The following is a 27,990-nucleotide window of genomic DNA, read 5'->3' on the forward strand; positions in this document are numbered from 1 at the left end:
CACCCTGAATCTCTCATGGAACCATGTGAAGTAGACTGTCATCTGTTTGACCTTATTCGGTGTTGGCAGCTCACCGAATAACTCCTGAAACCATTTCCAAGTTGGTCGGACTTCCTCCATGAAATTTTCAAACTTTGCCAGGCGACCACTAATGGCCTTCCCATCGACAGGCAACCCAAGCTGAAATGCCACATCTTGCAGCGTCACCGTGCACTCTCCAAAAGGCATAAGAAAAGTGTGCCTCTCGGGGCGCCACCTCTCAATGGATGCATTGACCAAAGGCTCGTCCTACCAGAACCAGCGGCTGTTTAGCCTGGCCAAGTGGTACAAACCGGCCCTCTCTAAATAAAGGATGATCCTGTCATGCATAGGCATATTTTGTTGTCGCCTCACACTATAGATACACCTACTTGGCTGCACCCAACAGAAAAGACATATACGAAGCAGTTAAATTCTACTTTCTACAAGGAAAAATCTTATCTAATTACACTAAATAAATAAGATATACCATAACCAATCAATGAAACAATTAGACAATTAAACTATTATTCAATTAACAAATTAAATTGTTAAATATGTAATTTATTAAATAATTAAAAAACCAGTTATAAAATTAAAAATCAGTTTTTAATCCATTATAAAAAATAAACACGTTTTCGACAAAAATCGATATCTGGCCCAAAAAACCGGTTTCTTAAAAGAAACCTTTGGTAAAAATCAAATATTTAAAATTAGACTTTTAAAATAAAATTTTTTAAAATTTGGTTCTGGATTTATTTAACCGCGCAAAAATCGATTTTCAAACCAGTTTCATTTTCCTTAGCCAATTTTGAAAAGCATGGATATAATTTTAAATTTGTTTAGTTGAGTTAGTTAACTAAATTGTGGTTATAATTTTTTAACCGGTTATCAATATTTTGGTTTTTGTATGTACACCCCTACTACATTCTACACCCTAATATGTAAAGTCTAATACTCAACTATAAGGGTTAAATTATAAATTCTAGTTCCTCTGCCCTACATACCATATTTTATTTAACAAATGTTAAGGCTAAGAAAAATAAAACAAAACTAACCTCGTCGACAATAGCACCGGCAATATGGGCAACGCCGTTTAGTCGGTACAAGCTCTGTCCGTTTGCCATGATATCCAACTGAAGGTCAGCGCTGAGAAACCCCGAATTCGCTCTCAAAGTGCTCCTCCCTCTCTCAAGAATTTCCTCTCTCTAGCCAAACTCAAAATCCACACCAAATAAGAAATCCACAGCTGTCTTCCACGGTTTTATAAACACACTCAACGTAAACCACTATTGTCTCCAGCGATTTACGTTCACGCCACCCAACACATAAACTGCTACTGCCTGTAGCAGTTTATGCACATGCCACACTCAACAAAAATCGTTGCTGTCTATAGCAGTTTCTGTGTAAAACGTTAACCCACGTAAACTGCGACTGCCAGTAGCGGTTTACGTTATTCTATAAACCGCTATTACCAGTAGCGATTTCTATAAAGATATAAAAAATTGCATTTGCGTCTTGCCATTTCAAAAGTTGTATTTGGGTAAAAAAAATTTTTAAATAATTTATTTCAGTAAATTACCCTAATTTTTAGTGTATAGAGAATTTGATTATAAAATATAAATTTAATTTTGTAATGTTATTTATGAAAATAATTTTATACCATTCTTTTATAAAATTTATATATTTAGATAAGTTTTTAAATAATAAATTTAAAAATAATTAATTTTATTGATATACAATACACAATTAATTATCTTACAGTGATTGATCATTGAAATTAAATTTATAAAATATTATCTATCCAATAAAAATGATAGAAATTGTTAAGTCTTGTTTTTTGTATGTAGGTGTGTTTGTTGGTTCAATTTTCGCTCAGAATAAAAATAAAACAAAAAAATAAAAAGAAAGAACATAAGCTCTCAAACTATTTTTAAATGAATGATGTCATGAAACATTGCACTAATAACGTATCGAAATTGACATGAAAGTATAGAACATCGAAGATACCTTATTATTTATTTATTTTTTTACATGAAATATGTTTATCTATGTAATTATACTTGGATTGAAATAAAATAAAACATAAAAAAAATGTTTTTTTAATTATTGATATTGAAAGACAAAAAAATATGAGAAAGGATAGAAAAATAATGTATATAGTACACAATATAAATAATAGATTAAGACTTAGTTTGAATAAACAATTTAATTAATTTTTTTTAAAAAATTAATTTAAACAATAAATGCTTATATTAAAAGTAACTTATGAATAAATTATTTTGTGTTTTTTTTAGTTCTAAAAATGTTTATTTTAAGAGAAGAGTGATAAAAAGCTTTTTATTATGAGAGAAGTCATTTTTTTTAACTTCTCCATAACTATTAAAATAGTTTTTTAAAAAGCTGCAATTTAATTGAAAATTGTATCAAACACTAATACTATACATTTTCATAAGTTAAAAATAAAAAAAGTAACTTATAAATCTGTCAAATGAACCCTAAAAAAGAAGATAAATTAATTCAGATTCTCAATTAATTAATTATTATTAAATTTGAAGTTTTAAGATAAGGATTTGCATGTATTCAATTGTTCATTCATACGATTACTCCAGAGCTCTATGTTCATCGCTTACCATACATCTTTTATATCCGGTCCACCACCACAACAGAACGCTGCCATTCCCTTCACAACGTTTAGACGCAGCAGAATGCCGCTGTCACTCCACCCCTTGCATACGCAACCGAATGCCGCTCTCGTCCGCACTCGTGTAGTCGCTGTACCCGCACCACTCTCGGACGCGGCCATAGCCGGACCCCTGTTTGGATCTTTCGCTGTCCCATGCGCACTCAGTAGCAGAACGTAGCTATCCCTCCACCCTTTGTAGACGCAACCAAACACAGCTCTCTTCCGGACCCGTGCCGTCACAACTATAGCTGCTGTACCCGCACTGCTCTTAGACGTGGCCATAGCTGCACCTCCGTCTGTTTTTTTCACTGTCCTGTGTGCCTTTCGTAGTCCCTTTATATTGTTGTCTCATGATTACTGTTCACAATCGCTGCGGTTAGAAGTCCCAAGCCAATATCGTGGTTGGTGTTGGTACAATTATACACTGAATGTTTATTTTATTATGTATGAGGATGATTTTTTTCATTTTAAATTGGATGTTTAGTTTTTCAAATTGGATTTAAGTATATATAATTAAATTATACTAGATGTTTCATTGTACAGGTATGCGGATGGTTAGTTTCATTTTTAATTATATGTTTAGTTTTTTCGCCGATGAGAGGGTTGGGTAGAGAAGAAGCAACGACACTGATACTTGCTGTGAGGGACGGATTAACGTCGACCAGTGTAGGCAATGAAAAATGGAGTGTCGCCGATAAGAGAATTTGGGAGTATAGTGTTGCGGACTTGCGGTGGTCAATAAAATAAAAAGAATATTGTAAAAAATTGAAATGTGAAAAATAAAATTTTTGGTAAGAGTAATTGAGAGCGAATTTTTTTGTTGTTTTTAACTTTGTTGGCCAGAATTATAGGATTTTTTATTTTAATATTAAAGAGTGAATAAAGTTTTACGTTAATATTATAAAAAATGGAGTTTTACCATGTTCTGGAAGTACTATCTATCATCATTTATTTCATAAGTGGGACCAAGAAAAAATATGAGAGAAAAAATATTCAATTGTGAGAGATTTAACTTTGGTCAATTCTATGGTGCCTATGAGTTTTTGCCTAAATATTGCCTAACTTACTTTTTATAATAAGTTTTGATTTTTTAAAAATTATTTATTTTTATATCTTTTAAATAAAATAATAATTTTTAACCCTTTTTAGTAAATAGACACCACATTATAATTACCATAGCATTCATCTTTTAACTTTATTCTTTAAAGTGAAAATCTAAAATGTAGAAAATCTAAATCCGAATTTTACAGCTTCCAATATTAAAAAATTACATTAATTTTTATCCAATATCTAAAAAATAACCAAAATTATAACCCATTATTTGTATTGTATTGTTTACAATTTCTATTGCCTATCTAGCATGGCCAAAAAGATATATATTGTTGTGAATTATTGTTTGCAGTTACTAATTTACTATAGATCATGAAAAAAGCGTAGGTCATCAATCATCATCATTCCCAAATCGAAGAACTCGAATCGTCTAGTAACTCAACAGGTGAGAGGATCTTCTTCCCAATTTGATCCATCCCTTCATTTTCTTCAACCAAAAACCCTTTTTTCAATTTGTCTCTACAATCGAAGAACCCATATAGCATTTCATTTAATTGAATTGAACTTGTTCAGTGTTACTCCTTGTCCTTCTCCCACCACAAAGATACAATCTTTATGCGCTCTTTCTCCCCTGCAATTCCCTTTTTGTGATGAATTTCTTGTTTCTACAGTTGGGGTTCGCAAATTTTTGCGTTTTATCCTTTTTGGGAGCGTAGGTTGAGGAGAGTTTGTTGTCTTGTTTGATTGTAAAATTAGCTACCCTTGTAGCTAAGCATTTGATTTAGGGATTGTATATTTGGTTGTGGTCTCAATAGTTTATGGGGTTTGCAGAAGAGAAAACAAAAAACCCTTGATTTTTGGGAGCTTCTGATTGAAGAGACTCTTTTTATCTTGTTTGGATTGTAAAGTAAGCTACCCTTTCGTCTGAAGTTTTTATCTTTGGGGAATTGCGAAAGTGTGGTTGGAAAAGTTAGGAGCTCTGGGAAATGGGGAAGCCTTTGTTCTATGAGATCTTGGAGAAGCCAGCAACTAGTTGCATCATAGGAATATGCAGTGCTATTTGGTTCTACATACAGAAGAAGAATATTGGATACTCACATGTTGGTCTGAGTTATGAGACTGCCATTGAAGGGCATTATTGGAGGATCATCACCTCTGCATTCTCCCATATAAGTGTCATTCATCTTGTTTTTAACATGAGTGCACTTTGGAGTCTTGGGGTGATAGAGGAATTAGGGCACTTGGGTCTTGGTGTTGGGTACTATTTGCAATACACACTTGTATTGGTTGTTTTATCAGGGTTGCTGGTTCTTGGAATGTACCACATATTGATTCAGAGATTTAAACTCGAGTATTTTCGCCGAATTACAGCTGTTGGTTATTCGTGTGTTGTATTTGGGTGGATGACAATTCTTGCTGTTAAGCAGCCTTCGTCAAAGTTGGATCTCTTTGGATTCCTTTCGCTTCCAATCAGTTTCGCACCGTTTGAGTCGCTTGTTTTTACTTCGATTATTGTCCCTCAGGCAAGTTTCCTTGGTCATTTATCAGGAATTGTGATTGGATATGCTATAGCATGGGGTTTGATTCATGGTATGAACAATTACTGGGCACTCTCCTTGTTGGGTTGGATCATACTTGTCTTCATCTTGAGCTTGAAGAGATCTGGTGCTGTTGACCTCAACTTCCTTGAGATCGAATCCGTGACTGATCCATCCTTCCCGTCGGTACGGTTTTTGGGATCAGGCAATGGCAGAACATTGCAGATCAGTGCATTGCCTAATGGAAATGTTGAATTTGTCTAATAATAAGTTCATAGAAATATATCTTTGTGATTTTAGATGTTGCCTTTTGGCATACTCAACATGATAACAATTTGATTTTAATTCTTCCAATATAGAAGTTGTTCAAAGCTCCATCAATATCTTCTCTTTTTTATAGCTTGCATCTTTGGTTATGTGATGATCGATGTTCTCAGATGCCATATATCAATTTTAAGGGAATGATAGTGCTAATTTTGTCTAACTTTTGTGTGCTAAAAGTCAGCTATTGTTTTCATGTATGACACACTTATTATTAGATATAGTAGTATTTTTACCATTTCCTAATCCTGATTGTTTTTAAAGCCAAACAGAAACTCATGTCTCTGGATTTGAGTGAAGATTTAGTACCTGGGTTTATATAGTTGATTAATTGGTAATTGTAATTTTGCATCCTTGGAAAGATGCTTGTTGATGAATTTCATTATTATCCACTGATATTAGCCTTGAACATCAACTCATAAACAAAATGTTAAGATAATTGTGGGCAATAAGAATTTACCATTTCCAAGATACTCAAGAAAAGATCAAGCTGCCATGGAGGTTGTTCCTTTTTTTTTTCTTTTCTTTTTCCATAGATATTCTTTTCATCTATTTACCAACGAAAGATACTAATCTTTTTGAGCGGCACTAGGTTTGTTTTTCTAACTTCAGTTTTCTCCAGAAATTGAACAAAGAACTCTTAAAGGGACTGAGCATATACTATTTAATATTTGAGAAAAATATTAAACGGTCCCTGACAATTATCTTGAAAGATAACGAGGTCTTTAACAAAAAAAATATCCAATCCGGCCTTTGAGATTTAGTGTTTTTTTTTGTTTTATTTTGCACATGCGCTAATTAGTCCCATAAAAATTAAGTTTAGGGGCCGAGTTAAGTGTTTTTTTTTTTGTTGGGGTCTCGTAGTCCTTTCGAAGTAATTATCAAGGGCCGGGTTGGGTATTCACTCTTTAATATAATATGTTTGCTTTTTGGTTTAGAAATATTGGTATCATAGTTGGTTTTTGTTTGTTTTGTTTATGTTTTTTTTTTCAAAGCTTTGGAAATGTAGATTTAACTTATGATAGATGTCACAAGAAAATGTTAGATCATATCTATATATCTATGTTTTTGTGCCAAATCTCGAGGTTGCCTCTTTCTTCCTTTGATTTAAGTCGCCAATTATGCTTAGAAGTTATAAGTACTAGAATCACTGTTAAAGATAATTTACACAATGTAGCACCATAAAAGTTGAGGCAATTCTGAATTCCCAAAAAACAGGTATGCCCCAAAGACAATAACAACAAATCTCTCAACTATAAAAATTTTCATAAGCTTATTACTAAGAAAGATCTATATATCCAGCTAAAAAGAATTGGGGGAAGTGTATTTTTCTGCAGCCATATAAAAAGTATTAAATAAATAGTAATAATATTAATAATAACAATAACACTAAGAGCTAGCTCTTGCAATGGATGATGCTTTGGATTCGACCATAGGAAAAGAAATTGTGAAAAGAATAACCAACTTTAATGGAAACTCTCCATTTCTCTTCAAAACCTTCAGTATATCTGTGGACACAAAAGAGAGTAACAGTAACATAATCAAAATGCTAATGCTGAATCATGATATTTACAAAACAATAAGCAAATTTATAAGCTAACCAGGAAAAAAGCATTCATTCATTCATTCATTCATTGCTTTCTTTCCAATTCTCTCCTCTTTTCTATTCATCTCTTTTAAAGAAGCTATGTTTGTAACAAAAAAGCTAAAAATAATGGTCTAAATCAGGTTTAGAAAACAGTTACATTATGTTCCAAGAAGAAAATTTATTGAATTACTTGAAGGGCTAATTAGTGCTGTAAGAACATTGATTAAGGAATCACAAAGAGAGAGTTTACATTGAAAGATTTAAAACTTAAAGGCGCGTTTGGTTTACGCTTTCATTTTCTATTTTCATTATCATTGTTTTCTGTTTCTAAAATCTTACGAAGAAAAAAGAAAACAAGAGGTGAAGACAGAAAATATGATTTTATTGTTTTCATCATTTTTTTTTCCTTCCCAAGATTCTAAAAACAGAAACCACTAAAATGAAAATAGAAAAATGAGATCAGAATTGAAGATACTCACCATTTCTTCACATGAATATCCTTTGTGGCAGCGCTTTGAGATGCAGGAGGAGAAGCAAAACCATCTTCTTGAGAACCTGGAAGAAGAATATTCCCTATAGACTTCCATAACCTCATTGACAAAGATCGGTTTAGTGAACTGCTACTCATGGAAGGTGAAGGCAAAATTGGTGTAGCAGAAGCAGGATCAAGGCTACAAAACCTCAACGCACCAAGCAGTTTCTCCGGTAGCTCAGATTGAGTTTGGCCCTCAAGAAGAAAAGCCAGATCAACAGTTAAAGTTTTCACATAGCCAAATGCCAAATGAACTATTGCAGTTGCAACCATGGAAGATCCAATATCAATGTCTACCTCTATGAAATTTGCTCTCACACAGTACTTACAAGCAAGTGCTCTCCCAATTATGCATATTGCTTGCTCACCAACCGCCTTCTTTACAATCCAAGGACCTTTAACAATGTTAGCAATCAACTTAAGCCTCGAGTTTCTCCACGCATCGTCGCCTTTCAGAAACTTGTCTACCAAGGAACCTTCAGGGAATGGTTCTTTGGATGCAAAATACATGACAGCACAATAGTTATCCTTGGTTGGAAGTTGAAGGTTGAATGCCCAAATAAAAGGCCTATTATCACTATCTGGAAACTCCTCTTCAATGATCTTCCTAACTATGTTGTTTCGATTTCTCAAAATCTCATTTATTTTCACAGAACCTCTGACCCAATCAAATCCAATAGGCTGTAGCAGATAATCACCACCAGGGATTTTAACCTTTGTTCTCAAGTAATCAGAACCTCTAACCTTGAATGCAGATCCAGGAGGTGTAAACCAACAATTTGAACTGTTATCTGATTCAAGATATGGAACAGCTCCTTCAGATTTTATTCTCTCTATCCATCCACATTTCTTTTCGCCACCACGCTTGGCCATAGTGTGTACAGTTTCTGAGAAATAGACAAGTTTATACAATTGCAATTAAATGGTAAAGAGGTTGTTTTTAGAATTCTGTCTTATACATTGAGTCGACACACGATTCTAACACCAGATTAGTGGTGTGTGACTGTGTGTTAACTCAATGTATAAGACAAAATGAGTACAAATAACACATCTTAATCGGCAAAACATGATCTATGCTTTCCAAAATTGGCAAAATAACTAGAAATGTTGAGAAAATGTCGACTAAATATGTTTGGCACCAGAGTAGGACATTGTTCATAGCTATGCCTTTCCTACATTTTTTTTTGAAAGAAATTGAACTGTAATACTAAAAACTAAAAAGCCCTCAACACTTTTCTGCATTACGACTCTATTATGATGATGAGTTTTGGATCCGAAATCAAAGCAAACATGTCTGGTTTGTGCATAATTTTAACAGATCTGGTAATTTTCAACAATAGATCCATAGTATAATGATGCATTGCATGAATTGTGCATGTGCACGTAGAATATTCATAATAAATTCATATACATACCTGTACGTATATGTACAATAATACAGTGGAATACAAGTACAATGCAGGACTAGCCAGAAGAATCTCAGGTATTAGGATCCACCATTATATCACAAATTTGATCTGGAATAATCAGGGTTTTGTTCATTCATATTTAGAACATGCTTCAGGATCAAGAACATGGATTTTTAGTTTGTAATGACTTTCTTTATATTTCTAACGATTAGGAAAAAATGAGAAATATTTCGTGTACTTAACTGTTTATTCTTTTTCGTATAATAAAAATACCAACCCATATTTGTCTACTCAGTATACGCGAATAACATATTTTCGTGAAAAGAGTTTCAAAAATGTTATTTGAACATGAAAATCAACTACTAAAATCAATCACTAATGTATTTGTGTATAAATACATAAGTAATTTAATTTATTTTTAATATATATTTATATTTTAATATGTATTTTATACTAATAGCTGATGTTGGTGTATACGTAACATAATCGATTCTTATGAGTACATGTTCTTTTTGAATGGTTGACTTGTATACATTTTTTATTGTTTTTTGGTTCTATCTTTGTATGTATATTTTTCATATAAAAATGTGTCTTGAATTTCTTTATTTTTCTTTCTCTTTAATCTCTTAATTGGTATGTCATCTTTAGTGTGAGTTAAATTAGTTCCTATAATCGATGAATAATATAAATAATGCTTTGAATAATTGAAAATTTTGCAAACCCGTTAAAAAAAAGGAATAGAAAAACTTGTGCTGCTTGTAATAATTTCGCAATAGTTGATTGTTTGATTTCTATGTTTCGCCAAATAATTAAAATTATTAGAAAATAAAATTATTAGAAGAGAATATGACTTAAATTCATATAAAAGAAGTTAGTATCAATATTTGCTTAAAATAACAATATAAAAATGATATTGCATAATAGTCTATAGAGAGAAGTTGAAACATGTACAAAGTATGAATCATCATAATGCAACTGCTTCAATGATCGTTTATTTTTGTGGCATTCCAATGTTGACCTCTCTTTGATTCAAACTTTGATATATCTTGCCATTTCCAAATCCAAGTTTCTCTTTTAGTTGGTTCAACACACATTTGAATTAATTCCTATACCAGGATCAACTATCCTTGCATCTGCAACTTCGAAATTTCATGGATTCAATCATAAAATTTTATTTGACAGTACATGGTGCTGATGCTACAAAAGTGATTCTCAGTTTCTTTTGCTTTACTTATTGATATTGCTATTATCATATATTAATATAAACATCCGCATATGCACACAGTATTGAAAGCAGAAGTGGTGAAATATTTGGATTCAGAAATTAAATCATTTAGAGAAGTGATAATTACATACCAATATACCTATACATACATCATCTAATTCATTGTGCAACATCAATAAGGTACAGTTCCAACTCATAAGAAAGAAGGCCAAAATGGAAACCATTTTCTTTCTTTCCATGTACCTCCATTTTCATTTGTGAGAGAAACAACCAAGATATCAGAGTGTTAAATGACCGGAAATCTGCTTCAAATTCTTCTTCTGCCTTGTCATGGAGGAACTTATCATACAGCTCAAGAAATTGTCGCAAAGAAGTAGTGGAGTCAATATATCCATCAAAGAAAGCATGTTTGCTCTCACTTCTTTGAGTAGTAGACATTCCTGCCCAAAAATCATTCTTCAAGAAGCTTGGGACCCATCTATGTCGCTCATTGTACAGCTCACTCAACCATTGATTGTCTTATAGATCGAGTTCTCTGATGAACTGATTCCACTGGTCTTCAAATTCACCTTGTCATAGTGTCATGAATTACCCTCTTCATTGAATCTTCTAGCATATTATGTTTAGCCAAAAAATTCAACTTTTCAGGTACTTTTTTCATGATATGCAATAAACACTACCTATGCCGGGTTGTTGGAAAGACTAACTTGGTTGCATCTTGAATTGATGTTCATTGGTCAGTAACAATACCTTTAGGAGGATTCCCCGACATGCAACGAAGCCAAGATTGAAACAACCACACGAAGGCCTCGACGTTGTAAGTTGAAAGTAGACCACAGCCAAATAAAACAGATTGTCCATGATGATTAGTACCTGTAAATGCAACAAATGGCATGTAATAGTTATTTGTCAGGTATGTTGTATCAAAATTAACCACATCCCCAAATGAATCATATGTTGCCTTACTTCTTACATCCACCCAAAATACATCTTTCACTTGGAAATTATCATCAAAGTCTATATCATAGAAAAAAACCGTTCTTGCTCTCACATCTTTGTAAAAAACCTCCTCAAAAGCCTTCCTTCTTAACATGATTTCTTAGTTCTTGTTCGACAAAAGATAAACTTCCATTCTCTTCTGAATCATGAACAAGAGATCGGAAGAACTTGTTCATCCTCGTTTCATGATTGGTTTCCATTGTTCTCTTCACATGCACACTGACGTTTTTGTTTACTTTGAACATCATTGACTTTGTAGGAAGAAGTTCATGAGAGTGTTCAAGCACAGCTTTCATTATGTACCATAATCTATCTTCCTTCAAGGAAACTGTAATTTTGGCTCCACATTGATACTCTGTTGGAGATTGCTTCAATGATTGGTGATTTCCCTTTTGTGTACATGCTAGCACGAAGTAATGCATATTTCCATCACTTCCTTTTCTTCTTGAATTTCTTATCTAAACTTGAATCCTTTTCTACGAGCATACTGCTTATAGAATGATTTCACTGCATTGTTTGAAGGAAATGACATCCCTGATATTGGCTCACAAGGCTCATAGTACCCATTCAAGCAATTACTCCAACTAATGTCAAGTTCATCTACTTCTTCCGTGCCTTTGGACTCACTATCTTGATAGTTTAAGGCCCCACATACATCATCATTTGTATCTTTCATGAAGGCCAATTTTCTAAAATTCAAAAGCCTGCAAAAGCCTTGCTTGTGTTGCCAACATACTGCAACAATAGTTACCCTTTTCCAAATAATTCAAGAAAAGTACTTTTTAAGTTTCTCACCCAAATAATTTAACACTTCTAATAAAATGTACTTCAACCATTATATCTAAACACAACAACCTTTGTTTCTACCACTACTAACAAAGAAGTACTTCCCCTAGGATCTTAGACAAACATACCCAATATATACTTCAAGCACTATTTCGATTTGTTCAATTTCATGCATTTATCACACACCATATATCATCAATAAATATGCAAACCTAATCGAAGAGCATGAATCATAATTATTGCGTAAGACAACAATATTATAAAAATCTTCTTTTGCTTCACAACTGGGAATCAAATGCATACAATACAAGTCCAAGGAAATCACTCAATCAAGCATGGTCCAAAGAAAATAAATACCGTAGTAGCAAACTCGCAGACACAACATTGGAGAAAATCTCCATCATGCAACTCAATGCACATACTCCTAGCAAAAACATAATCAATATTTAAAAAAAAAAAAACTTGTTTCACATAACACAATGTTACAGCCAGCAGAATCATACAAGTTACTCACAAATTGAATTGATGTTTTTTATTCTAAAAATCCTTTCAAAAATGAATCATAATCATAAAAACAGGAATGAGTAGTCAGAAAGAATTTTAGCCCTAATCAAAACCACTGACCTGGTTCATGGCAAAAGCATACATAGTTATTCCCAATCTCGGAGAAAAAATGAACATGCATAATTGAGAAATGAGTCTTACTGTTAGGTGGAAGTGTTAAATGTTGATGGAATTTTAGTCCTGCAAGTGAGGGTTACAGCTTCTTACTCATTCATTAATGCCTTTGTGATGTGGAAGAAGGGGATCATAGGGGATTTTCGTGTTTTCTTTCTCCAACTGAGGGAACAGGAAAAGGGTTCAGAGAATGAGAGCAGAGGAACTCGAAAACGTAGGAAAGGAAGGAACTTGAGTTGTGTCGAGTTCAGAGTTCAACACGCCGGGGGCGTAGTATATGCAGCACGCCGGGGGCGTGGAGGCCACCTGGCAGCACGCGGGGGCGTGGTATATGCAGTACGCCGGGGGCGTGGAGGCCACCTGGCAGCACGTGGGGGCGTGCTGAGTCAGCACGCAGGGGCGTGCTAACACGTGGCAGATCTCGGTTGGCTAAGGCAGGCTACACGTGGTGGGCGTGCTGAGTCAGCACGCAGGGGCGTGCTGACACATGGCAACATGCGATTGGATGAGGCATGCAGCACGTGGGGGCGTGTTTAATGCTGCCCTCTATATAAAGCAGATTTCGGTACCATTTTCATTTAGAATAAGTGTGTGCTTTGAGAGTTTTTTGAGTGTGTTGGGAGTGTAATGGAGGGTACCGCAAATTTGGTGGTGTATCACAATGGTGAGATAATACGGAATACTCATGAGGGAGTGAGGTTTGTGTGCCAGAATCCGTTTTCATTTGTGATTCCATGCACCATGACGTTAATAGAGCTTCATAACGGTCTCTGTCAAAGCATGGAGAACGATATGCCAATGCGAGTGAGCAGAATTCTGTACCGGAAACCAGTTGTAATTTTTGGTGGTCTAATACAGTTTGCTACCATGCCGATCACTGATGAAGCGAGTATGCAGAATATGTTTCAAATTCACCGACAGTCTCAGATACGACAGCCACAGATTGAGTTGTACGTTGAGTTTGAAGCCGTAGAGGCAGTAGGGATTCAAAATGATTTAGATATCAAAGATGATAAAGCTGCAGTGTACGAAGGAATGAATAGTGACAGTGAAGAGGACTTCGAAGCCACTTATGAAGCCGGCGACGAAGACGAGGATAATGATGTGGGAGTTGAGGCAGCGGCGGACAATGTAGTGGTTCATCCCTCGAGCAGTCAACCGATGTACGTTCCACCTTTTATGCGTGAGTTGGATCTCAACGCCATGCATGCCCTGGAATTTCCGGAATATACAAACATAGGCACGTGTTGACTAAATAATAAGTTTTTGCTAATTTATACTTTGGATTGATAAATAAATGATGATTTTGGCTTTCTGTAGCTGTTGCTGATTATGAGGACGGAGAGTTTCGGATTGGAATGGAATACAATTCTAGAAAGTCAGTCGTCGCAGCAATTAGAAGTTACACTATCTCTAGAGGAGTTGACTATGATGTGTATGAGTCTGAGGCACAGACGTTCTATGCAAAATGCAAGATGTATGGGCATGGGTGCGACTGGCTTATCCGAGCCAGCTTGATACAGAAAAAAGGTTGTTGGGAGATACGCAGATACAACGGTAGGCACACGTGCACAATGGGAACGATTTCACAAGATCATTCCAAGTTGGACTCGGATATAGTTACTGAGGCGATAACACCAATGGTCGAGACTGACCCGTCCATCAAGGTGAAATCTATAATAGCGGAAGTTCAGTCAATGTTTAACTATACCATCAGTTACCAAAAGGCTTGGTTGGCAAAGCAGAAGTCCATAGCCAAAGTTTTCGGCGGTTGGGAGGATTCTTACCAAGCCTTGCCATGGTGGCTCTCGGTCATGGTTCAGAAGATGCCTGGTTCAGTTGTCCAAATAGAAACACGACCACTGTACAACGGGAATGAGGAGGCGCATGGTGTAAAAATACTTCATCGCGTATTTTGGAGTTTCAATCCATGCATTAGGGTATTCAGGCATTGCAAGCCCCTAGTTCAGGTTGACGGCACACACCTGTACGGAAAATATAAGGGTACACTTCTAGTCGCTGTTGCACAAGATGGGAACCAGAACATTGTGCCTATCGCTTTTGCCTTGGTGGAAGGGGAGACAACTGATGCGTGGCACTTCTTTCTCAAGAATCTGCGAATGTATGTTGTTAGAAAAGACGGTGTGGGTATGATCTCAGACCAGCATGAGTCAATCCGGGCAGCAATAAATCGTTCCGGAGGTGACTGGCAACCTCCAAGAGCATGGTGGATGTTTTGTATAAGGCACATCGGCAGCAACTTCCTAAGAGCATTCAAAGTCCCTCACTTGCAAAAGCTTGTTGTCAACATAGGGTATTCAAGAACGGTGGAGGAGTACAACATCAACTATAAAAGGTTGAAAGAGCGAGGCGAGGCATATGTCAGGTGGTGCGATGCCATTGGACTCAGACATTGGGTATTGGCATTCGACGAGGGACATCGATGGGGCCATATGACGACGAACCTTATCGAGTGCATTAACTCAGTGTTGAAGGGTGCCCGTAATCTACCTGTGTTGGCGCTGGTTCGAGCAACATATTATCGGTTAAATGAACTATTTACACGGAAGAGTGCCGAGACTCACGAACGGAAGCGTGCTGGATTTACTTACTCAGTATTTGCACAACAGCGGATAGAAGCAAATATACGACAGGCTGGGAATATAGTTGTGCACCGGTTTGATAGACGAAATGAAGTAATTGAGGTGCGCGAAATGACTAGCGGAAAGGTATTAGTTGTTGATCTTGCGCGACGGACGTGTGACTGTGGGCACTTTCAGGTTGAACGACTACCATGTCGCCATGTTATTGCTTGTTGTGCTAACCAGCGTCTCGATTGGCAGTTGTATGTGCATGATGTGTACAAGATGACAGAAGTTCGTAAGGTATATAGATTTGAGTTCACACCATTAGGTGATCCCGAGACATGGCCTGCTTATGAGGGACCCACATTGGTCGCTAATCCCGCCTTGAGGCGAACGTCGAAAGGTCAGCCCAAATTGACTTGATATTTGAATGAAATGGACTCACGCGACATGCGTGTTCCTCGGATATGCCATCTCTGTGGTGCTCAGGGTCATAGTCGGAGTCGATGTCCTCAGTGTGCTGGACCGAGTGGTGCAGATGACGAAGATGGTTCGTAGGTCTTTTTTGGTCTTTGTGTTTGCTAGTGAATGATTTTTAAAATCGTCGTGTTTGTATTTTTAAATTTGCATTTTGTTTACGCGATGCTTTTGATGTTAGTCGTGCTTGTATTTTTTAATTTGAGTCTATCCATTGATGTTTAATGTCAGGTTAATATTATCATCAATTGTTTTCGTGAATTATCATACAAAAGATTAACTACGGAATACATAGGTTAACAAACAAAACATTAAATACGAATTACATTAACTTAATTCTTAAAATTAAAGCTAAAAATCCTAAACCCAAGCTCACTTCTTTCGAACCAACCAGTTCAGTCCCTTACCCATCACGCCCTGACCGAACTGCGACGGAGTATACCTATCAGGTGGATTTCGCTTCGTCCGTAGGTCATATGGCCGACCCACCTGCCTCAGTTGGAGCGGATGCACCAGGGTTGTACTCGTCAACAACTGTGTATTCCCACTGGATAAAACCACTATCACACGACGCACCCCCTGACGTGTGGTCGGAAGTAGGACGGCGTATACCATGGCCCATATCTACTGATGCCCTATGTGGATCAGCCGATAGTGACGGTGAAGGTATAAAACTAAAATCTGACCAACCATCCAAACCAGCGTTGGTCCAATGCTGTAGTTGCTAATCTCTGTTGTCGTCGACAAAAAAGTCAAACCAATCATGACCGGCAGGAATGGTAAGTATGGGCTGATAAAGCTGGCCGGACTGACCCTGATGACCGTGTTGAGAGTGCTGAGAGTGGTGGTTGTGCTGAGAGTGCCGAGAGTGGTGGCTTCTCTGAGAGTGGTGACTGCCCTGAATGTGACGGTTACCATGACTGTGGTCCGGTGGCTGTGGTATATAATAAAAAAACGGCTCAAACACTGCATGCTGAGGTGATCCAAATAATTGATAATATGTTCTTCCGGTGCTGTATAATTACATACCATTTTTTAGTCACTACAAACTAATAATATTTTTTTTCAATATTTTTTTTCTACACCACAACTCTCACTACACACTACTACTACTAATACCCTCTTCTTCTTTTAAACTATTATCAACACACTCTTTTTTAACACACTGTATACTCTTTTTTTCACTCTCAGTTGTAACCCCCTTCAGCACACTCATTGTGCTTCAACAGAAGGGAAGAGATGGAATTTATAGTGGGGTTTAGGGCTCTTGCTGGTTACCGGAGTGGGAGGTTGTTCCCTGCATGCAGACAGGTCTGCAACACCCCACCCCCCGTGCTACTGCTGCAACATTGGAACCCAACAACCGCTTCACGGGTTCCACAGCACCACACCCCCCGCGTGTTGGCAGGGGTCTGCCACCAGTCTCTGGTCGCCACTTCACCATGCCCTCCAACGTGTTGATGGGGAGCTACTAACCGACTCTGACACTACGCCCCCGGCGTATTGACTCCGGTCCACATTTCAGCAAAACACCTCATACATCAATATTCACCCAATACACCAACATGAGTTCCATAAGAAAAATAATTTCTTGAATTATTGATACATACGTATGTTTGTTTTTCTTTTTAATTTTTTTAATAAAATTATTATATACACATAAAAATTCAATTATCAAATCAGTTTGTATATATATATGTAAATATGTATTATTTAATTTATTTACACTATATATTTTATATATACATGATTGTTTTAATAGTTAATTTTTAGTGTATACGTTGTATGATTATTTTTTTAATATAGACTATAGAATAAATTAAAATCTTAATATATTTATTTTTAATAGAATTCTTTTAGATTTTTCCAATAAAAATCTTAATGGTTTTATCTCTTGTAAAAGTATAGTTAGATTCTTAGTAATAAAATTCAAATATCAATGCTTCGATTGGAATTAGGGATGAAAAAAGTATTTAAATTAGTGATTTTGAATCCCTCGTTTATTATAAGGGCCAAGGACATAATTCTTGGAGGAAAGCTTAACTCAACTTTAAGATTACAAGATATATCTGCGGTTTCATTTTATTTAAATAATATATAAAACTATTTTAGAAAATACCTTTCAAATTAACTAAGAAAAAGAAAAAAAGAAAAGCACCTTTATCTTGTATCTTTTTGTCTACTCTAGCCTCTAGGTTTTGATGCCTAAAATAAAAAACTCACCCAATACAAACAAAAGTGTAGTTGAACTTGAAAGTTGAAACCATAAGAAACTGATGGCAAGATTTAACTAACAAAAAAAATCTACCTCCATGATCCATTACCATAGCTAAAGGTACAAGAAGACTAGTTTGCATGGCAAAGATATAAAATCTGATCCTTAATCTCTAACTATTAGAACCATTTCTACTGTTCTTGAATAAGGGATAATAGAATGACTATGTCCTAAATTAAACTCTAGACTCAACACAAACTAAAGGGTAATTGTGGTGCAGTTCCTAAAATTCTATGCTAATGTTCCTGTTGTTGCTGTGGTGGTTGTGGCTGCTGAAACTGCTGCAGATGCTGAGGTTGATGGTTCTGGAATAGCTGCTGTTGATGCTGTTGCTTCCGCGAGCGAATTTGGAGTTGTTGTAACTGCTGGGCAGCTAAAATGGTGTGCATGGACTGATTTTTGGATTGGAATTGTTGTTCTCCTCCAACTGATGAAGCAAAGTTCATAGGTGCTCCTCCATTTGGCAAAGCTTGTCCGGTAAGGACTCTCAAATGCTGAATTTCCTCTTTTAATGCATCGTTAAGCGCTACACACGAAAATATAAATGAATTGATTCTTATAGCAACTGAGATATAAGATCAGATTCAGGATCACCTACCTTTGCACATTCAAAATTCAAATTTGACTTTCATGGAATGGTTTCTAAAGTGAAGGCAATAGTATGACAAGTGTATCAACTTCAACAAAATTCCAATTTCTAAGTAGTAATACACAATACATCAAAATGTGCCATAATAAGTTAAGAAACATTACAAGGTTGTTTTCAGCATGAGCTTACCATCTTGCAAGTGAACTTGTTGCTCCATCGATTGCACCCGCACTTTCAGCTCATTGTTTTCGGCATTCAGTCCACCTGTATCCCTCTGCTCATAAGATACCAAAATGAATTGATTATTTTTCCTCCAAAAGAGCTTTTCAATCAGAAAGTGACATAGTAAATAATAACAATACACACCACTGAGAAGATAGAAGTTTAAACATATATAAATCACAGTCGCGAGTTGATACAAGTGGAGTAAACTGTAAAGTAGAAAACACTGTAAAATCAGATACAGATGATTAGATAATACACACCTGCAAGATAGTTAATTGTGCAGACAAGGATGTTGCTTCTGTTTGCAATGTCTGTACCCTCTTTTCAAGCTCGGCGATGTAGCGCATCTTCCTTTCTTTCGACCTAGCAGCAGACTGTCTATTTGCCCATATCCTGTTACCCAACTAAGCAGTATTAGTTACAGTGTAATTCTTTTCAAATGTGAACTAAAACAAAATGTACATAATAGGAACACAAAAATTCCAATCATGAATAAGGTGGAGGGTTAATCTACTTGAATAGAAAGGTATGCTAATGAAGCCTTTCGAGTAAGCAATTCAGTCCAAGATATACATTGAAATCCGCATACAAGACAGATATAGCAAGAAAGCAGACTAGGGAAGGTAAATAAGCACCACTAAATTCAAGTAACAATTTGGGTGTGGCTTAAAAAATGGTACCTCTTGGCACGCTTTGGATCAATTAAGGCAAGCTCGGCAAGCTTGGCAGCCGAAATAGCCTTCTTGGAATCAACTGCTGAGGCCTCTTCCAAGCCAGAGACTAAAATCTCAGGTTTGATGGTTGTGGATCCATCCATGGACTGGCTATGCTGGTGCCTCACTCTAGGCCTTCCATTAGTCCCAACAGCAGTGTTGTCTTCTGAAGAGGCGGCACCGGCTCCTGATGCCAATGCTGAACTCAATGCTACTGCTGCTGCTGTTGCTGCACCACCAATTGAAGTCTCCCCAATTCCAAACTCGCCTGTAGCGGCCGGCAAATTGAATTTATCCATATCAAGGTACATGGACAGTAGGTCTTCCTCAGTGTCATCGGAGAATGAGGGCCCATCAGCACCTCCTCCAACTATGCCAAGGTCATTTTCAAAGCTAATATCATCCGGCAAAGTGAGAATCTCTGAATGAGCACGCCTATGGCCTCGATTTCTCGGAGGGTTATCAGGCATTCTGCTAATGTCATGACTAAAACTAGCAGAGTCCGAGGTTGCAGCCGGAACTGGCAGAGGAGGAAGCAATGCTGATGAAGATGGTAACTCTGATTTCACATTAAAAGGGGTTGCTGAGGCTGAAAATCCCGAAAAATGGCCAGCAGAAGGAGGAAAACCTCCACCATGACCAGGGGATTTGTCCTTATCCATGAAGATTATCCAATTGATTAACTACTCCAAAACCCTACTAATTACTAAAAAGAAAATCAAACATAAAAAAATGCATAGCCTTAGTAACATAAGCAAACAATAAGCCTCAATTTCAATTCAGCTGAAATCATATCTCATAAGGATACATAAACAAACAAAACTATGAAAATCAATGTAAACTAATTCTGGAAGCTACAAATAATAGAACATGGGCAGTTAAAGAACAAATATGAACACTCGTGAAAGCTAAAAAGTTTGTACCTTAGAGCCTGAAAGATGATAAAAAAGACAACTTTTTGGAGTGTGGCTTAGAGCAGAGGAAAGTGTGAGATGGGAAGGATCCAAAGGTTGAAACAGCCCAAAAAGGGAGAGAACTGAGACATAGAATGTGTTGTTGTTTATGTATGTGTGAGTTGGAAAGGTGAAGAGAATGGACAAAAAGGTTTTGGGATATGGCGAGAGGAACAAAGGCACATGTAACTGCGGGGAGGAAGGAGCAAAGTTTTCAAATGAAAGGGATTTGGACATTGAACAGAAACCAAACATCCTAAGAGAGACCAATGATCTCTCTCTCTCTCTTAATTGCTATTAAATGTTGGTATCTTATTCATTAATTGATTCCAAAATCTTCAACAGAATGCTATTTCAACAACTCTTATAAACTCAGCAAGTCAACAACAATTACTTCTGAAGAAAGAGAAAAAAATTGAAAGTTAATTTGGTCAAAGCAGAACCACTATTAAATAAAAGTTTATATAATTATACTATTACTACTAATATAAAAAAATCAATTATTAAATTAATTATCAATACAAAATACTTATTAAAATATAAATATATATTAAAAATAAATTTAATATTATATAATCATGCATAAATATTTAATAATTAATTTTTTTGCTTATAAATAATATTTTTAAAATTCATATATGCATATAAAATAAATTAAATTATTCAATTAGTTTTTACAATTTTATAGAATTTATAATTAAATTTTTATATTTTTTAATTAGATCTCTACATTATTTTTGATTTAGTAATTAGGTTCTTTTCATGTCAAAATATTAAAATTATTGAAGTATTTCTATCAAAAAATATGTAGTCAAAGATCTAATTAGATTTTAATTGTAGATACTTTCAATTTGTAGACAAATAATCAGTTAATTCTAATACTTTTTATACTAAAAATGATTTAATTATAAAATTAAAAATAGTGTAAGAATTCAATTAAAAAATATAAAAATTTAATTACAAATTTAATAAAATTAATAGAATAATTACACCTGTAAAATATTAAAATTTAAGTTTTTCCTTAAAATAGTCAAATACTTTATCTGCTTAAAATTTCCTTTAGTATATATGTACACAGAAATAGATTTTTTCTCTTTTTTATTTAATCGAAAGAGTAAAATAAAATTTTTAATCTTTTAATATTTTTTTATATTTTTTTAATCCTATTTATAAAATATATGATAAAAATCACAATTTATACTCTTAAATAATCCATTTCTGTTTATCCGCTTTTTTTTGTCAATACAAGATAAATAAATAGTACTTTTCTTCAGTTAATCACGTTACATAATATGCCAAGGACTAATTGATAATTTGACATGACAACGGATGAATTTGAATACTACATTTAATTATTTTAGATTAAGTCAACCAACTATTATTTTATATTATCACTTAATTAAAGAAATAAAAAAAATCATAATAAACTGTCTTATAAATCTATTATTGCATAAATAAAATAAAAAATTAATCAAAAACCTATATTAAGAACGAGGCAGCAGAACAGTAAGAAAATAAATCTTTTTGATTTTTTTTAATTATTTAATAAAATATAATCTCTCATCATATATTCTTTGAGTGAGATAAAAAAATATATAAAAATAAATAATAAAAAATTATACTTTATTAAAAAATTAAAAAAAAAATCCATCTCCGATTAGTAGTAGCTATGTTTTTTGGTTGGCAATTTAATGAATTCAATACAGCGGAATTTTCTAAGTAATCAATTAAAGCTCTAAAAGCATATTTAGATTTGCTAAAGTAGGACATGACAAGAATAAGATTGTCAAATCAAACAGAAAAAATATACTTGAAAAGAAAATGTACGCATGATTGCATGAATATCACATGTTGTAACACTGAAAATTTAACACTATTTCCGCAACAAAAGTCCTAAGCACCTTTAGACTATAGAGACCATAGATATGTCATGTTTTAAACAACTAGTATTTATACCCTTATTAACTAATACTTCGTTACCATTATAATTGTATATTTTATGATTCCCACATTAATATTAGTCTAACTCTTATTTTTCAAATTTGAGTTGAATTAAAAGTTCATGAATAACTTAATTTTAGTTGTCTAAATAATACAGTAATAAAAGAAGAAAGGTAAAATAAATAAATAAAAATGGTATATTTAACCATTGGGTATTGTATAAGAATAACTCAGTCTCAAACACATACTAAGTTTTTTTTTTTATTATTATTCACGAATAATGAAACCACTTTGAGAACAAAAGTAAATTTTTATAGGCATACAAACTCATGCACGTTACGCACTCATACACAATTATAGGTTTCATCCACTACTAGGCAAAATCTAAAGGGAGCCACTTAAATAAAGATGTTAAAAACGTCTTTTTCTAAAGATGTTTTTTAAAAATTAAAATTTAACACATATAATCAGTTAAATTATATTATTTTTATTAAAATTAGAGTGGACAAATCAGTTTAGCACAAAAATTAATAAATTAAATTTTGAATTGGTGTAAATTAATATTTTTTATAAAAAATTACTATAATATCCCTATTATAAAACACAACTAAAATATCTCTATTATATATATATATATATATATATATATATATATTAATTTTAAAAACTTTAAATTCTAACCTTATAACAATAGAGAAAAAGGGCTAGAATTTAGGATTTTCAAAATTAATATATATAATAAGAGTATTTTAATCATTTTATATAATAGGGGTATTGTAGTAATTTTTTATAAAAAATAATATTAATTTAGACATATTCAAAATTTGATTCACTATTCATTTATCAAATTAATTTTTCTGACCTAATTTTGATAAAAATAACATAATTTAAATTATTATATGTGTTAAATTTTAATTATTAAAAAATATCTTTAAAAAAAGACGTTTTCTGCGTCTTTATGGAAGCATCCCCCAAATCTAAATATATCCATATATTCAAAACCGAACTGGACATATTAGTTTTCACAAAAAATTCGGTGAACCAGACATTAAACTAATACAGGTGAGCTGTTGAACCGGATAAATAATTGATCCTATAAAAAATTGATCAAATCCAGTCAAAATCGAATAAAACCAACAAAAACTACTAAAAGTGGTCCCTTAGGTTAGAGACAAGCTAACAACTAAACTATCATTTTGTTTACATTTTTTTTAATATATTACTAAAGTTCAATTTATATACTTAATTAAATTTATTTAATTAGATACTGACCCAATAACCCAGTATGTTGACTAGATCGATTGGCAAGTAGGTTTTGATAACTATGGATACATATATCATGTGAAGTTGCATATTAATGACTTTGTACAAAGTAATGAAGGGAGAGACAAATGAAGAACTCCAGGAAATATATATATATATATATATATATATATATATATATATATAGAGAGAGAGAGAGAGAGAGAGAGAGAGAGAGAAATTACGCAAGGATAACTAGTAAAATTGTTACAACCCCACCAAACAAAAGTCACACTAAAAGTAACTTTATACACCCAAAGTATATTCCATAGCTGAAAATGGCCATTAGATAAATTTAGCCAATTCAGAATGACAATCAGAATACATAATCTGGCAGCTTAAGTGGGAAGCTTGCCACTGTAACTAGAAAAGGGTCTCCTTTTGGCTCTGCCAATCTGAAATCATAAATACCACGAAAACGTTAGAAACATTAGCTCATTGAAATAAGATAATAATTCAACTTATTTATCTATGTTAAAAATGGATTATACATGGCTTGAAAAGAGAGATGATCTATGACAGGGTAGTATTAATATGGTAGTCCGGCATTGTTTGACCTATGTAGTCGATTCTGTATGACGGGATAAGGCTTAGTTGTGTTAAAAATGAGTGAGTTTTAATATTCGCAAGGGTAAAGAAATTGAGCTTGGATTTTGCAATACTAAAGTACTTTGCTCTTCAACACACTTTTTGTTTGTACTCAGATTTAACAAGGAATAGAGTTAATGTGAATTCATCATAGCTAATTGTCTGATTCTTCAAACTGGAATTCACAGACTTCTACATTAACAGTTGGACCATACATGACAAAATCACTTGTCACCAACAATAATCAAGAGTGAGACAAATGCATACCTGCCAGGTACAAATGTAAAAGAACCTTCAACAGAACCTGATGATGTTGGTATATGTGTGCAACTCTGATAAACAAATTCTTTATCACCTGGACACAAAAGTGGGAACTGCAAAGAAATGCCACAGAATTCAGTAGTTTGACACTTTGACCACATCATTTAACCACAAGCAGTGACTCTATTGAAAATTAGAACCACTAAAACAGTATAACTTATATTAACCGTGCTACAAGCTTCACTTGACTGAAGTGCACTCAATTAATATATGCACACAAGACCAAACAATAAAGCTACACCAAATTAAAGAGACACAGGCTTGTGCATATAATCCATTCCAGCAACTAGACCTAGTTCAGTTAGAATGCACTTAAATAACTGTTTTATTAAAATTTTGATATTGATAAGTGCTAAATCAAAGGGAAGTTGGATTTTGCATGTGCCGACCCCCACGACCACCCACCCTAAACTAGTCAAAACTGAACTAATATATCTTTTTCTGAAATTTCAGGAAAAATTATGCAACTTTAGATCACCCACTGCAACAGCCACACTTGTATCATGCTACAGTGCAAGTATATTAATTATTAAATATTAAATAGATAATAGAAAAAAGAATACACAAGGGAAATTATACCTTCCCGATAACAGCTTCACCATTAACATCAGATACTACCATATCATCAGCACGAATTATCCAGTGCCTCCAATGAAGCTGGCAAGAGTCGAAGGATACCCCATTAATGATGCATCCTTGAGGTTCAAGGGACATACGGATTGAATAGGCAAATAAGAATTTTTCAACATCGTCTTGAAGATCCGACAACTCAGGGATAAGCAGAGCAGAGGCGCGGACCTTAAGAAATAAGCAATAGTTTTAGTATGATAATGAATCATAATAGATAAGATATTGCTATAAAAATGTCCACTACCTAGTAATCACAAGAATAGACAAGTGACTTGGAATATCTCATTACTAATGAGGAAAAGTGAACAACCTTCGGAAAATGTTCACTACTTTGTCATATATAATTATATATTCCATGTTTCCCAAATCCCTATACAACTCTGAAAACTGACTTAACTATTACTATTGCAGTTCGCTTTTTCATGCCGAGATACAGAATCAAAAGAGAAACTATAAAGGGTAGTATTTACTTTCCTACCTTCACACCATTGGTTATAGCTGTAGAACAAAGAGGAGGTTCTTCAGGGAAAAGATTAATGGCTCTGACATTTTCTTCTTCATGCAGTTTGACAAATCCATTCTGTAAACGGCGACCATGTTCTTCTAACCAAAGTAGCATGGCATCCTGTTGCTCTTCACTATTCAACCCATGACCTAACTTAATCAGCTCATGGGGTACACAAGGGATCATTTCCCCTTCTGTAAGAAGATTTCTGGTTCCGACATATAGTTGACCATTGGTGCAATTGAGGAAAAACAACTTTTCACTGTAAGTGGTCGAAGCAGCCACAAGAACATACTTGGATCTCCTGAAGAAGCCTAATTTACGCGTAACTTGCAGAGTATCTCGTATTACCTGACGTATTGGTAACAGGTACACGTTCACATAATGACTATAGAATGAGTAACCACCAATTATGCCCAAAGAACTGCCAAATGTATGAGTTACTAGATTTGCCTTTTCAACTTCTTGACCATTATGAAAGCGATACATAATCCTAGTAGGAAGTGGCAGCTTCACTTTTAAGGCACTCTCCAACTCTAGAATCTCTTCTTCTGTTGCACCCTTACAAAGAGTCGCCTTAGCTTCGGGAAAATTATCGTTCAGCCAAGCCTCTATTCTGTCCCAGCACCTCTTCACACGCTTAACAAGTGACCAAGGATACTTCCCAAAAGCTTGACGCCATGATTGATAAGCTTCCTGCACAATAAAAGAAACAGTCTGAATTTTCAGCAACATGAAAGCAAAAGGGAAAAAACTAATCAATTCAGACAGAAAACAACTACAGGAACTTTAGGATGTGTTTGTGAGTTGAAGTTTTGGAGGAAAAATTAAAACTCCAATAACTTTACACTACAAGCCCTTCCCTCCCCTCTTCTATTCTCTCCAAACTCCACAAGATGTGTTTGCAAAGCAGAGAGAGAGAGAGAGTGAAGCTAGTGATTTGGACCAAGTCAACAACCTAGTGAAGTTATATTGAGTGCTCCTACCTATCCATTTCAAGTTTCAACAGTTGAACGATACCAAGGGACAACCAGCATAATATGACCCCATATTCTCCTTGAAATTGAAAGATGCAGCAACAAAACAAAACTCAACTTTGACAATTTTTTCCTCTCCAATCACCACTATCCAAAGCCTTTCCCACCATGCCAAAGGCTCGTTGGCCACTTCTAAAGCCCTTGCAACGCAATATTTTTTTCATCCCCCCCCCCCCCCAAAAAAAAAAAAACCCCACCTTTATTACACAATCCAGCATTAAAAAAAAGGAACTTTTTTAGGGTACAGAGTTAAAATCAGAAATACAAGGAATTGAAATTAAAAGTAAAAGTAAAAGGGTGAAAGAAGAGGATACCTTGAAGGAAGGGAGAGGGTTTCCGAGAGGATCAAGAGGGTGACAGAGGGAGAGATCGTTGCGACAGAAATTGATCCAAATTAGGTCATCGGAGGCAGAAGAACGAAGCCTTTTGCTGACGCAGGAAACCCTTCCAGCGTCTTTGGGAGGCAGCTTCTTGAGAATGACATGAATCGCCAAATCACCAAGCGATTCCAACCCCATAATCGCGTGCTTTCTCTCTCAAATTCAGTCACTCGCATTCATCAATTGCCTCGGCCTCAGCTTCAGCTACTACTCTTAACTCTGCTGCCGACCCAGCAAATATGAACAACCAATAAGATTATCAATTCAGTTCCATGTATTTTCGATGTAAGAATTGGATTTTTTTCCGCTGTTCTTTTTTCTGAAACGGGATAAAAACTTGGATCAATCGGATGATTGAAAAAATATATATATATCACGGTTGAAACTGACACTACAGTTAATTTCACGTGTATAATTGAGAGACATGAAATGATAATTTAATCAAATATATCAAATCATACCTATTAATTTCACATGTACATGAAGTTAATCTGAATTTCTACCCTATATAACATCCAGATTTTACGTTAAATAAAGTTCTCGATTTCTTTATTTCAGCTTTTAATTTCTGTAGTTGAAATTTTTAACAATTTTGTTTTCAATAAAAGAAGATAAAACAAGAAAAAAAATGAAAATGAA

General features: G+C 34.7%; 5 protein-coding genes and 1 long non-coding RNA gene across 7 annotated transcripts; 2 read left to right on the forward strand and 4 right to left on the reverse strand.

Annotated features, from left to right (window-relative positions):
• The first annotated feature begins 4,050 nt into the window (after positions 1–4,050).
• LOC112788882 (RHOMBOID-like protein 13) lies at positions 4,051–5,667 on the forward strand. Its single transcript, XM_072232228.1, has one exon. The coding sequence runs from the start codon at positions 4,741–4,743 to the stop codon at positions 5,554–5,556; it is 816 nt and encodes a 271-aa protein (XP_072088329.1). The 5' UTR covers positions 4,051–4,740; the 3' UTR covers positions 5,557–5,667.
• An 857-nt stretch (positions 5,668–6,524) lies between these two features.
• LOC112769135 (protein ENHANCED DISEASE RESISTANCE 2-like) lies at positions 6,525–8,612 on the reverse strand. Its single transcript, XM_025813557.2, has one exon. It carries the CDS (start codon positions 8,604–8,606, stop codon positions 7,677–7,679), a length of 930 nt encoding a protein of 309 aa, XP_025669342.1. The 5' UTR covers positions 8,607–8,612; the 3' UTR covers positions 6,525–7,676.
• A 1,817-nt stretch (positions 8,613–10,429) lies between these two features.
• Positions 10,430–12,995, reverse strand: LOC112788883 (uncharacterized). 2 transcript variants are annotated; one of them, XR_011879460.1, is made up of 3 exons: positions 12,858–12,995; positions 11,118–11,240; positions 10,430–10,976 (listed from the first exon to the last, which is right to left on the reverse strand). It is a non-coding gene; the product is annotated as an uncharacterized lncRNA (long non-coding RNA). The 2 variants fall into 2 exon arrangements; XR_011879461.1 differs by having other exon boundaries at positions 10,811–10,973.
• Positions 12,996–14,305: 1,310 nt separating this feature from the next.
• Positions 14,306–15,838, forward strand: LOC112769137 (uncharacterized). Its single transcript, XM_025813571.1, has one exon. It carries the CDS (start codon positions 14,306–14,308, stop codon positions 15,836–15,838), a length of 1,533 nt encoding a protein of 510 aa, XP_025669356.1.
• Positions 15,839–18,183: 2,345 nt separating this feature from the next.
• LOC112788884 (probable transcription factor PosF21) lies at positions 18,184–21,015 on the reverse strand. Its single transcript, XM_025830548.3, has 5 exons — positions 20,618–21,015; positions 19,662–20,400; positions 19,242–19,374; positions 18,946–19,030; positions 18,184–18,693 (listed from the first exon to the last, which is right to left on the reverse strand). Exons 2-5 carry the CDS (start codon positions 20,354–20,356, stop codon positions 18,404–18,406), a joined length of 1,203 nt encoding a protein of 400 aa, XP_025686333.1. The 5' UTR covers positions 20,357–20,400; positions 20,618–21,015; the 3' UTR covers positions 18,184–18,403.
• A 3,056-nt stretch (positions 21,016–24,071) lies between these two features.
• On the reverse strand, positions 24,072–27,987 carry LOC112788885 (F-box protein SKIP16). The gene is made up of 5 exons (XM_025830549.3): positions 27,286–27,987; positions 25,908–26,630; positions 25,379–25,597; positions 24,746–24,852; positions 24,072–24,285 (listed from the first exon to the last, which is right to left on the reverse strand). Exons 1-5 carry the CDS (start codon positions 27,487–27,489, stop codon positions 24,207–24,209), a joined length of 1,332 nt encoding a protein of 443 aa, XP_025686334.1. The 5' UTR covers positions 27,490–27,987; the 3' UTR covers positions 24,072–24,206.
• Positions 27,988–27,990: the final 3 nt, after the last annotated feature.

This window comes from Arachis hypogaea, chromosome 3 (assembly GCF_003086295.3).
Source record: "Arachis hypogaea cultivar Tifrunner chromosome 3, arahy.Tifrunner.gnm2.J5K5, whole genome shotgun sequence".
Taxonomy (NCBI): domain Eukaryota; kingdom Viridiplantae; phylum Streptophyta; class Magnoliopsida; order Fabales; family Fabaceae; genus Arachis; species Arachis hypogaea.

What these genes read in the sequence shown, in the direction of transcription:
- LOC112788882 (XM_072232228.1), top strand. Translation starts at nt 4,741, where the DNA reads ATGGGGAAGCCTTTGTTCTATGAGATCTTGGAGAAGCCAGCAACTAGT.
- LOC112769135 (XM_025813557.2), bottom strand. Translation starts at nt 8,606, where the DNA reads ATGGCCAAGCGTGGTGGCGAAAAGAAATGTGGATGGATAGAGAGAATA.
- LOC112769137 (XM_025813571.1), top strand. Translation starts at nt 14,306, where the DNA reads ATGTATGGGCATGGGTGCGACTGGCTTATCCGAGCCAGCTTGATACAG.
- LOC112788884 (XM_025830548.3), bottom strand. Translation starts at nt 20,356, where the DNA reads ATGGATAAGGACAAATCCCCTGGTCATGGTGGAGGTTTTCCTCCTTCT. An exon ending in GATCCAAAGCGTGCCAAGAG is followed by an intron (nt 19,375 to 19,661) that starts GTACCATTTTTT and finishes GTTGGGTAACAG; the next exon opens with GATATGGGCAAATAGACAGT. An exon ending in ACAAGTTCACTTGCAAGATG is followed by an intron (nt 18,694 to 18,945) that starts GTAAGCTCATGC and finishes TTTCGTGTGTAG; the next exon opens with CGCTTAACGATGCATTAAAA.
- LOC112788885 (XM_025830549.3), bottom strand. Translation starts at nt 27,489, where the DNA reads ATGGGGTTGGAATCGCTTGGTGATTTGGCGATTCATGTCATTCTCAAG. An exon ending in ACCCTCTCCCTTCCTTCAAG is followed by an intron (nt 26,631 to 27,285) that starts GTATCCTCTTCT and finishes TTTATTGTGCAG; the next exon opens with GAAGCTTATCAATCATGGCG. An exon ending in GTGAAGCTGTTATCGGGAAG is followed by an intron (nt 24,853 to 25,378) that starts GTATAATTTCCC and finishes ATTTCTTTGCAG; the next exon opens with TTCCCACTTTTGTGTCCAGG.